Consider the following 12611-nt stretch of genomic DNA (forward strand, 5'->3'; position numbering starts at 1 on the left):
TCACGTCAAAAATTGCAATGAAGTTCGGGCAAACGTATTGCGATCTGGTCTCCAGACGCATCCGTTAGAAACGCGTTTCTCGGAGCGGCAGAGCCATGCGGAGCCCTGCGGATTCAAGTAGTGCTGACTCGATGCATCCACTGTTCTAAAAAAACATCATTGCTGACTTTCCGACGCTTTCCGCTCGGCTCCGCTGATCGCCAAGGGGCAATAAAGCTTCCGCGCCGAATTTGTCGGCTTGACATGGCATATGACTGAGCTTGGACTGCTTGCTGCAGTCAACACTTGTGAACTGGTGTGATTATCGTGATAGTCGTAGTCGCCCGCGTGAAACAATAAGTTATTTCCACGCGGCGCTTACAGAATAAAGCTTGTAAGTAAATGTGTGGTCGCAATAAGATATAGAAGGATTGGAAGATGTTATTTGTGTCTTGGAATGCCGAAAATTGTGATAAATAGCTCAAAATTAGAATTGTAGCAAGAAGATGAAAAATCTAATTTCGCGGAGCCTAACGCACCCCCCCCCCCCTCAAGCAGTGCCAAAAACTATACAGTATAGTATTATACAGCTCCCTACCGTCCTGCTTACCCCTCACGCCCCTCTTTCCTGGCTGACAGTTCGCGAGTCATATGGCCTGCACTCTACTTGCTCGGTTAAATAAAGCGACGGTTTTACGTCAATGTATTGTACGATTTACACTGCTCTACTTTCAGTGCTGCAAATAAATGTTGTTTTTATCATCAAGTTTACAAATAATTTGCTTGAAATACTACCATTGCCGGTTTATGCTCGTTGAGCCACCTAGCGGCCACTCGATATCTTGACCAAGACACCGCAATACGATGTAAGGGTGATCAATATGCACCGTCCTGAGTTTCTAACATGTTATTCATAGGTGGAGGTACCTTATTTCTTGTAAACCACAGGCAGGACCTATTGTTTCGCACAATTGTTGAAGTCACGTGAAATAATTAAAGTTATTTTATACTTGCTATTACACTCCGGAGCATGTTAATTTATACCAAAATACAACATTAAAGAACTTATAAAGATATTATTTATATGTTGTATCGTCAATAATTCTGGTCATAATGAAAACATAAATTAAAGAAAATAATTATAGATTAAATTTGATGGCTATCACTATGTAAAAGAATCATAATGGCGTCAAGTTCAAAGACGTTGCTCGGACATTTGAGTGACCTTGCATCTTGCGTAACTTACATATACCTTTCATAATAAGAATGTTACAATCCGATCACCCCAGGGTGATCATTTATCGTGAAGTTATTTCACGTCTAAATTAAGTTTCGCAACATGTTTGTCACCGGAGCAGGATTACCCCAACATCGACACATGCAGCGTCGTTGATGATGCCTATATAGAGATGTAGAGAGGTAGATTTATAGAGAGATTTTGGTATATATAGAGAAATATAGTGAGTTTTATAGAGTGACATATAGACGGATAGAGAGAGAGATGCTTTGTATGTGTGTACCTTACTTCAAACAAATAACAAAAAAATATTCAAGAAGCATAGCAACGCATGCCAGGCTCTAGTAAAAAAAAAACTAATTATCTTCAATCACTTTGATTTTATATTTGTATTTATTCTTGATGTGTAAACAATTTTTTACTTTTTTTTGTTATGACATAAACTGTTTTTGCTATGGTAACTTTAGATAACGTATGAAGTTGTTGTGACTACACATAGCGAACTCTGACTCTTGTGGTAATATATGGTTGCAACTTGTGTTCCGCAGATACCAGTTCTTCCTGCAGGTGAAGCAGGACATCCTGAAAGGAAGACTGCCCGTGTCCTTCGACCTCGCCGCCGAGCTGGGGTCGTACGTGGTCCAGTGTGAGTAACTGCCACAGCTTCCTGCCAGGGACGTAACTACACTAGTTTCCACCCGGGGCAGGAACCCATTTTGGCGCCCCCCTCCCGAACCCCTTTTTTTCTCGTATGCTCTGGTTCAACAAGAGGGCGATCATAAAATGTACGCCCCTTGGATTACATAGACATTGTATCGGTTACTAGTTTATGATGGATACGGGTTTTATTTGAGCGTCAAAGATGAATCATTGCTTACATCAGGTGATTGCTTAGCTCTCGGTCAAAGGCTTTCGGTAGGACTAATTTTTTTGTGCATGGAACAGAAGTCATTTGGAACGGAAATGTGTAAACACGGTGCTGCCATCTGTGGAAGTCTCAGAAATATCTAAAAGATGTGGACTCGCATTTTAGTTAGTTGTTTGTTTAAGATTTTTTACTTATTTTTGCTGTTATATAATTAATTTTAAAATCATCCGTGAACACCACGTATTGTTATTAAAAAATAAAACTTTATAGTATTATAACTATCCTTTAATACTTTTTGAAATGATATATAGTCATATGAAGGGAAAAAAATAACAACTTAAAATACTTTGTAATCCTGGCATTACAATTTTGACAATCCTTGAATGTAGAGATACTGCTCACGGTTTTTTTTAATACTCCACGCGTATTAAATATTTATTTTTAGCACGTCGAAATTCGTCGTGATCATTTTGACTCTTGTTTCAAAGTGAACCGACGCGACAGTACAGCACGGCCGAAAGGCTAGGCAGCAGTAAAGTGACGTCACGTCCGGCTGTAACGTTGCAGCAGCGCCAGCAGGAAGTTAGTTTGAAAGCGCACGGCTTGCCGGAGGGGCTCAAGTGCGTGCAGAATGGAACGGCCGAAAGGGCGCGTCTTAAGAAAAAAATTGAGATTCATTGAGCTCCAGTCATGTGCCCAAAGAATTCCCGTTCGTGCATCTCCGGTATGTATGTATGTATGTATGTATGTATGTATGTATGTATGTGTGTGTGTGTGTTTATATATATATTCTGTTGTAAAAGTAAAAGGTAGGTAACGTTTTTTGCATAAATGAAACTGTCGCAAAAATGTTGTTCTTATTTTTGATGTGTAACATCTAAGCTCTCGGTTATTGGCAATTGGTAGAAGTAAGTTCGTGAATGGAACGGAAGTCCCATGGAAAGGAAATGTTTAACCACGGTGCTGCCATCTTTGGCAGATGGCGCGAAATAAAGTACAAAAACACAAAGAAAACTTAATATTAATAACTGTTGAGTGAATTTCAACAAGAAAAAACGTATTTCAATAAATTTCCTTTGACGAAATTCATGTGCAAAGCCGGTGTATAGTATTTTTAAAAGTCTTTTTACGGTTTTTTCGGAGCCATTTCATTATGTAGTTTAACCTTCCGCTCTGCAAATCAAACGATTTGATAGTCGACGTAGCTGCTCCGGCAAAGTATTCTAGCGGCGGGAGCGGGAAATGTAGTTGAAAACACAATTTTCTTATATTTATCACGCTCTGCATCATTTTAAAGAATTCTACGTTACAATGCGTGTCCGAATTTTGTATTATAATTTAATTTGCAACATGAGAACATATGAATTTGCTCGTTATCGAGGTTAGATGGTACACAACCCTGGAAAATACTGAAAGACTTGTTCACGTGTTTTTTTTTTGTTTTTTTTTTTTCGTTAGGGTAGATTATCGTATTCATAAATGATCGTAACTTAAATGAACGTTTGGCTGGATTATATCAGCCACAATTAAAATGCTCTCAAACAGTGAAAATGTATGAATCATGCAAAAATTTTGTATTTTATTTCACGGTAGGTATAGTTGCACGAGAGAGCGGCGGGCGAACTTCTGATATGTTCGAAAGCTGATCGAGGGTCAATGAATCGTAAGCCTCACGTCTTTTTTTTTTTTTTTCCATCGCCATCCGGGGGAAACGGGGAAACGCAAACGAAGGGCAATAAAACGTAACGCGTTAATAAAGCGCCGGGAAGATGGATGCGGCGTCGAGCTGCCTGCCCTGGCGCTCCCGGATTATACAGGGTGTGGCATAGTCGCGTGCGCTCCCCTGGGCCGAGCCCCGCCCTCTGCCCGTCACGCTAACCTCTCGTCCCCCCTCCCTTCACCCGGGGCTCCAGCCCCTCTTCCACCCACCCCTCTCGCAGGGCGATCACGCCGGGAGAAGGACCTTACAATATGACTGTGTGGCGGACATGGAGAAACGACACAAACTCACTGTCTGTGTGCCTATGACCTACCTCCATTGATTTTCAATTACAGAAATGAATTTACCCCCTTTTTCACTCCCTTATGGAAGGAATTTCATAATCATATGTAGTCTATGTCACCCTCCGGTCCATAAACTATCTATATGCAAAAAATCATGTCTATCCGTTGCAGACAATCCCTCTTTTGCATTTATAATATTAATATAAATATAACTTTATATAATGTTTGCTAATTTGAACTCTAATCTTAAACTAATCATAAAAGTTTACAAAATATTTTTACGTTTTTGTTTACAACACATAATATTCTCCTGGCCGCAACCTCCGAGAGAGTTCTCATGTCCTAGTCCAGTTCTTGAGATGGTTCGCCCGCAGACACACTGAATAACACAGGGGACCGTGGCTTGGCCGAAAGAGGACTTTAATGAACGTGTCCTCGGGGGGAAGTGAAAAATGGACGCGCGAGATGAAAGCTGCCCCTCCAAGTCCTTCTGCCCGCGCCACGTCTTTTGCTTCAAGCACTTGGGCTTCCTGCGGTGCATAATGTCCTAAGGCGCGTCCCAGCTAGCTGATGCAAATAATATCGCCTTAATTTAAAACATCGAAACTTACTGGCATATGATTTTGCGTTATTTTAATCGCATCACCATTAACTAATAAACTAGTGATTTCTTTGGATGTAATATTATGACGTAAAACTTAAGTTGGTTTAAGTCGTTAGTCAACCAATCGTATAGTATATTCTATAAACTACGAGGGTTATTTTTTTTTCAACCTCCGATCGGCTGTAATAAAAAAACGGGAATGAATTGGGAAATTATTTTAATGTAAAAAGAAACGTACATCTTTACTCTATTTTTCCACATAATCACCGTGCAGATTGAGGCATTTGTCGTACCGATGCACCAGCTTTCCAATACCCTCTGCATAAAATGATGCCTCCTGTCTATTCAGCCACGTTTTAACACACAACACTCATTCGGCGATGGATTTCTGCTGCAGTGTGCCCTTCTGCCTGTAAGAAACGGATGACTCAACGCAGCTCGCATTTCGCCGTACAGTTTATCGTTGCAGCCATGTTGACATTCCCATAACCAAGCTTCAACTGAGGTGTGAGTTGGCCGCTCCACATGGTTGGTGGAAGGGGGTAAACACTACGAGACGTGTCGATTCTTGTACGAGCGATTAGGGTATCGATTAATGGGCATGCCATGGAGAAATGAAACTGTAATCACACTGCAGGGCACTGTTAAAACTTGGCTGAATAGGCAGGAGGCATCATTTTATGCAGAGGGTATTGGAAAGCTGGTGCATCGGTACGACAAATGCCTCAATCTGCACGGTGATTATGTGGAACAATAGAGTAAAGATGTACGTTTCTTTTGACATTAAAATAATTTCCCAATTCATTCAAGTTTTTTTATTACAGCCGATCGGAGGTTGAAAAAAAAATAACCCTCGTAGTACTAAATTTGTTTCCTATTCTCTCCCTTAAAAAAATTTTTTAGACAACCATAGATAAAGCTAGACGCCAGTATTTATTCAGGTGTATTAAGTTGTTAGTATATTTTCAAAACTTCAACTTTTTGTTTTCTCAAAAATGCATTTTCTGACTTAAGTCGTTAGTACCCCAGAGCCTCAATTACGCAGACAAGATATATTTTTCTACGGCAAATTACGATTCAAGATTTTTTTGAAGGTAGCATTACTAATGTTGTGCAATCTACGTCTTTAAATTACAGGTTGTGCTAAGTGGAAACATAAAATCAATTTTAATTCCTTGTTTGATTAACTTTTTACGAACATTAAGAAGTAATGACGCAGAAAATATTCATTTTATTTTTACATAAATTGGTAATTTCTTCATTTTAATCGCACAGTTAATAACGTTCATGCCATTATTTAATATACAAAGTGGTATTATTATAAATCAGTGTCCGAGGTTGAACTTTTATTATATACTTCCTTTTTGGGCGTATATTTAATTCAGGAATTCTCTGAATTTTATTTTTTATATCACCTTGCCGGCACACATTTCACTGCTTGACATATTCGTTCAAAATAAATGGGAATGGAGTTTGCAAATAAAGAAGGCTGCGAGGCAGGAAAGCTTACAATCGACCTCGGAAGAACGATTTATTGATATTAGGTGTCTCAATACCCAGCGAACGAGCAGAAAAGCTATCACACAACAATAAATTGAGTCATATAAGGAGTGACGATAGGAGTGTGAGTAATTTTTTCTTAGAAAACCAATAGAATAACTGAATGTAAACACTTTTATCAATTGAATAGCACAAATTTATTACGCTTAAAAAAATTGTATATTTAGGCGAATCTCAATAGCTAGTTCAAAGCTTAGAAAATATAAATGAGCGCAAAGAAGCAGTGTTTCAGTTATGAAATCTTTAAATACTTTTTCGTATGATAAACTTGTTCCTGCGTTCAAATAATATGTTTTTATCGTTCGCAATTCGTTAACTCACGTCGTTTTGTTAAATCTGTGTGAAATATGTTTTCCTGTCAAGCACTCTGTAGATTTCACTGCACGTTCTAACTAGTACTCATGACATTGCACGTGCGAAGATAACTTGGTATCGTTGGCTCAAATCATTTATTAATATGACTTGTAGTTATAATGCATAATAGTTGTTTAAGAGCAATGCGCCCGAAAAAAGTTCGAACGAAGTTAAATCAGACTAAAATATAATTTTTGTCGATGTTTACCAGTGTGCGTTATTTGGTTAAGTTGATGAATGTTGTCATCAATTGACAATTACGTATGTTTTATAGTCCTTCACACAACGTACGACTGTTACAAACGAGGCTAGTTACTCAGGATAATTTTTGATATCGTGCCATTTCTACAATTTCACTTTTGATATTAAGTAATACTTATATTGAACACCTTTATTCAACATTAAAAATAATGGATACGTGTTGATTAGTTTTCTTTATATGAGATTAAAGATTATCGCACACTCAGTATTAAGGTCTGTCGTAACTAATAAAAAAAATTGAAAACAGTTTTGTACCTAACTTACGCCATTATTTTTCTATTCCTATAATAACAGTTTTTTACGCCACAGACATACATCAGTATTTTATTCTGTAAGAGGACGTTTCACTTAATTGGTTTCTGTAGAAAGTGAAAAAGGACGTTGGGAACGGGACGGTGTGAAGAGGGGGGGAGGGATAGAGACCATTGCCTCGTCGCTCAGTGAATGGAATCCTGGTAGTTGTGGAGAGTGCCGTAATGAAGTTTGCGTGCCGGGGCAGACTGCTGACGCCCGCGCGGGGCCAAGGAGGTTGTCGAGGGCAGGGAGCACGAACGGCCGAGCGCCACAGAGGAAGGACGGGTGGAGCAGCTCCGCCCCGTGAACCATCACCAGATTGCCTGCGCTCCCGCCGCGACTCTGGGCGTGTCCTTCCTCCTTCTCCCCTCCGTCCTCCTTCTCCTGTGCGTCCTCCGTTTCTGACCATCCACCATCTGCCCCCTCTGGCCGGCGCGTCGCGTGTGGGCGTTTGTGGGGAACCACACATAACTTAGAAAGTCACAACTTAGAACTGTCATAACTTAGAAATCTATCCACGTAAATAAAAAACACACAACTTAGAAATATCATAACTTATAAACACACAACTTAGAAATATCATAACTTAGAAACACACAACGCAGAACCACACAACTTAGAAACAACATAACGTAGAAAGTCACAACTTAGAACTATCATAACTTAGAAACACACAACTTAGAACTGTCATAAATTAGAAACACGTAACTTAGAAACACGCGGCGCAGAACCACACAACTTAGAAACGTCATAACGTAGAAAGTCACAACTTAGAACTATCACAACTTAGAAACACACAACTTAGAACTGTCATAACTTAGAAACACGCAACGCAGAACCACATAACTTAGAAACGTCATAACGTAGAAAGACACAACTTAGAACTATCACAAGTTAGAAACACACAACTTAGAACTGTCATAACTTAGAAACACGTAACTTGGAAACACGCAACGCAGAACCACACAACTTAGAAACGTCGTAACGTAGAAAGTCATAACTTAGAACTATCACAAGTTAGAAACACACAGCTTAGAACTATCATAACTTAGAAACACGTAACTTAGAAACACGCAACGCAGAACCACGCAACTTAGAAAGGTCATAACGTAGAAAGTCACAACTTAGAAACACACAACTTAGAACTGTCATAACTTAGAAACACATAACTTAGAAACACACAACGCAGAACCACACAACTTAGAAACGTCATAGCGTAGAAAGTCATAACTTAGAACCGTCATAACTTTCTAAGTTGTGTGTTTCTAAGTTATGACAGCACCCCGGCGTTTGTGCACCGCGCACCGAACATCTGCGAGCTACCACAGCGTGTCTGCAGATCGCCAAACTCGCTAAAGTCACCAAAAAGTTACGTAAGTGAAGTATCGGTCACTAAAGTCACGAAAAAAGTCCACATACAATATGAATCTTCATTCGACCGACAAAATCCGGCTGCATGTTCTTAACGGCAAAAAATAAGTTGAAAAAATCTTTATGGCTTGTGGTCCCAAGTTCTTCAACCAGAGCGATTTTCGTCACTGGTATAAAATAATTGAGGGTACACCTTTATTTTCTACATATTTTTTGTGGCGTGTTACCTACCCTTTACTACAGCGACAAAATTCGATCTCTTAAACATGATTCAGACGTTCAGTTTTCTATCTTAAGTACTTTTTCTATTATTTACAATACAAATGTTGTTCAGCTCCAACTTCAAAGACGTAAACCAGTATTGGGAAGTACTTTAGACCATAAGTTGTATTTTTTTTTTCAACTTATTTTGTCGTGATGGACCTGCGGCAGAAGTTTGGTGGTCGAATTCAGACTTCATATTGTATAAACAGTAACGGTGCTGGGAGTCACAAAACTTTAATTTACATCAGCCAGCTGATTGCTTGCATTTTTTCCTTTACTTCTCAAGTTTACAATTGCACATTAAGGAAAATAGTTGGAGATTAACCATTTAAATTATGTGTAATGTATCCCTGTAATATATATATATATATAAACTTTTTAACATAACAATATGCCTTTCCTACGTATAATAAATCTACTTCACGTATATCATGTTTAATTTTGCATATTATGTAGATCCAACAACGATTCTGTGATACGAAAATGTTCTGAAAACCCTGAGATTGGTGCACCAGATATTTTTAGACACCCTGCAAACTAGAAAACTTTGTCTCTGTCGTTGGCAGTTACGTGGTGAACCAGAAACAGAATGGTAAAAGCAACAACTCGAGTACAGGGCTTGAATGAGGTCATTGAAAAAGCAAAAATGAGATGGCCATGTCCAGAGAATGGGAAAAGAGAGGCCGCCTAGGAAAATAAAGGAGCTGGAGTTCATACGCAGTAAGAAAGCCCCAAGGAAAACTAAGAAGGAGTTGGGAAGAGCAGATAGTTAAAAAAGTTCAAGAGAGAGCGAGAGAGGAGAAGACTGGAGTTGAAGGATGAGGAATTGTGGTGGGATAGATAAAAAAAACGCATTTTTCTTTGCTGAACCGGCCTCACGCTAGAAGCAGTTGGTGATGATGTCGTCTCTGTTGTCAGTGTTTCGTGTTATTATTTACGTGGTGTAGAATCACTTGATAGCCTCGGCTACTCCAACTCTCCTCCAACTCAACATATATGCTCCCTGCACTTCCATATACCACTTACAATACTGTGTTTGGAATTTATCATACTTAATAATGTCCATGAAAACAGCCTTTTTCACTGCTCAAAAAATATATGTTAAAGACGATACCATTGTAACGAAACTTGAATAGGCAAGTGCAATAGTTCTTAAATGTTATTCTTATCAGACTCTTTCCTAAAATATTTAGCAGTTTGTAAATGGCGCCTTGACACCCATCTAGTCATGGATGTATCTGTGTTGTTGAGGCGCGATTATAATTGCGACGCTCGCTGGTGTCTCTAGCGCGGTATCGCCTCTAAGTGCAGGGCTCTGAAGTGACGCGCAGTCTTCTCGTCGTGCGTGGGCAAACCACGAGATTCGAGCGGTGACCACAGAACGATATGTTTTTACGAATGAAGGTAAAGGTGAAATGCAAGTTACTTGAGTCCCTTCAAGTCCTATCTGTACCGAGTGTTTCATGCCTGACATTAACTCTGAAAAGCACGCGTTTTTTTTAGTTTTTTTCGCTGTTCTAAAAATACAGTTTGAAAACGAAATACGGAAACAAGATCACGCATCCGTCCTCGGTGTATTATTGAATGCTTTTCGTAAACAGACACCACTTGGATATGTTGAGCAGTGTTTTTTTTTTCTGAAGCTATGCACAGGCGGAGACCGTAGCGAACTGAAGTCGCGCTCTCCCCTCGAGAGTGTAAGGTCGCGACACCAGCTAAGAAGCGCGGCGCAGCGCCCGTAAACCACGACTCTTATCGGGCGGGCGTGGGCCGGCCGACAGCGAACACGCCGGTGCTGCTCCTAGCGGCGACCCGCGACAACTGCGGCGCGCACAGTGTTGCACGCCCCCGTCGCGCCGCGCCGGCTAGGAACTGTCTGGAGACGGCATGCCGTCACCTAGTTCCTCGCCATCGCCGTATTGCAAATCCTCAATTAAGAATTTTCGCCGTTAAACAGTCACTTTATATATCTTTATATATATATATATATTTCTTGTGTGCGTGTGTATGTCACTGAACTCCTCCTAGACAGCTGGACCGATTTTGATGAAATTTTGTGTGTGAGTTCACGGGGATTCGAGGATGGTTTAGATTCACAATTGGATATTTTATCTCGATTCTGAGTTAAGAAAAAACTAAAAAAACACGCTTTAAAATCAAAAAAACTAAGCATTGTTGATAATTAGCCTCCATGGCAACGGGCTTTTGCATTGTTGTTGCTTTCTGCGTAACCATGGGAAAGGTTTTTGGTAACGGCAGTGGCGTGCCCAAGAGGAGGGGTATGTATAATGAGAATATACAAATGTCCAGCGTAGAAATACTTACCGCCATATCCATATCTCACAAAAAGTACATTTGGGCAGGACAATGTCTGTCGGGTCAGCTAGAAAGATATATAGAGATATATATGTAGAAAGATAGATATAGAGAGATAGAGATATAAATAGAAAGATAGAGAGAGTTATAGAGATATACATAGAGAAATAGAGAATTAGAGAGATAAAGAGAGATGCTTAGTATACGTTTAAAAAATTAAAAAATTGATTGAGGCATTGCAACGCATGCCGGGCGTTATCTAGTATATATAGGCCTATATAACGGTTTCCACAATAAAACATACATCCAGACCAGTTGCTCATTCAGACCACGCCGCTACAGAGTGTGCCGCAGTCAGCGTCGCCATTTTGGCGTGTGCGGGCCTCGTGGTCCGACTGCCAGTTCCGGACATCGGACCGCGGGCCCACGGATCGTCGCCTCTGTGCATCGGTTCGACAGATCACGGATTTATTTGCGGCAATAATTCAAGAGCTCAGGTGACTGTTGCTGTGTGTCGAATGGAACGAATGGGCGGAGTTTCGGTTGGGGATCGAACCCGCGGTAAGACTAGCGCGATTCGAAAAAAAAAACATGTGGGGAGAAAATAAAAGATGAATGAGTTTCGGGAACATGGAGTAGGTATGATCCCTGCCTGTGGAAGCAGTTTCAGCCACGCTGCCTGTCTGTCGCTATCCATGCCAGCCCTTGAGGACAACATTTGCCTGTTTATTATACTTCCAGCATGTCTACAGGTCACTAAAGTCACAAAAGTCACAAAAGTCACGAAAAAGTAACGAAACTGATGGACTGGTCACGAAAGCGACCAAAATTAACACTAACTGTGCTGGTAGTCATGAATCTCAGCAGCATTTGCTGACTTTCATTTTGTTTTTTTAAAGCCTCGCTTCAGTTTATTATCAAACATTTAATATAAAGAGTTAGAGACTGTCCACTTAAAAGATGTGTAAACTATTTATGAAACCAAAAAATCCGTATTACATTTTTTGCTCTTATATTTGTGATATAAAAAAAATCTCTTCGAAAATGTTATTCAAATGTCCGGCATTTTCGATAGTGCGGACGATGCATTCCATTTCATTCCAATCGAGATAAAACAAAAAATATTCCCCTCCCCCTGTAAAATGCCTTATTGCTACTCGGTAACGAGCAAATTCATGTGTTCTCTTGTTGCAAATACACGTATGATACGAAACTCAGACACGAAATTTAACGTAGAATTCTTTAAAATAATGCCGCGCGTGTTAAAAATAAACGCAAATAGTGTTTTCTACTTTAATTCCATAATTCTAGACGTGAACCACACAAAGTTTTCGCACCCAACCACTATAATTTACTGTCAACTATCGAATCATTCGATTTGCAGATTGAAACTTCAAACTATGTAATAAAACGGCACCGATAAAAGCGAAAGGGGAAAAAAAAACTTGGAAAAAAAAAACTAAGTCTCCTGCTTTTGTATCTGATTTTCGTCAAGAAAT

At 39.8% G+C, this 12611-nt stretch overlaps 1 protein-coding gene across 3 annotated transcripts in view; it reads left to right on the forward strand.

Moving 5' to 3' along the window:
* The window catches only part of LOC134532847 (band 4.1-like protein 4), a 415376-nt gene that overhangs the window by 291474 nt on the left and 111291 nt on the right, over positions 1 to 12611 (forward strand). For all 3 annotated transcript variants that reach the window (XM_063369829.1, XM_063369830.1, XM_063369831.1), the window contains exon 6: positions 1765 to 1862. In XM_063369829.1, the coding sequence (XP_063225899.1) occupies positions 1765 to 1862 (98 nt within the window). The remainder of the gene's footprint in view (positions 1 to 1764; positions 1863 to 12611) is intronic.

This window comes from Bacillus rossius, chromosome 6 (assembly GCF_032445375.1).
Source record: "Bacillus rossius redtenbacheri isolate Brsri chromosome 6, Brsri_v3, whole genome shotgun sequence".
Classification (NCBI taxonomy): domain Eukaryota; kingdom Metazoa; phylum Arthropoda; class Insecta; order Phasmatodea; family Bacillidae; genus Bacillus; species Bacillus rossius.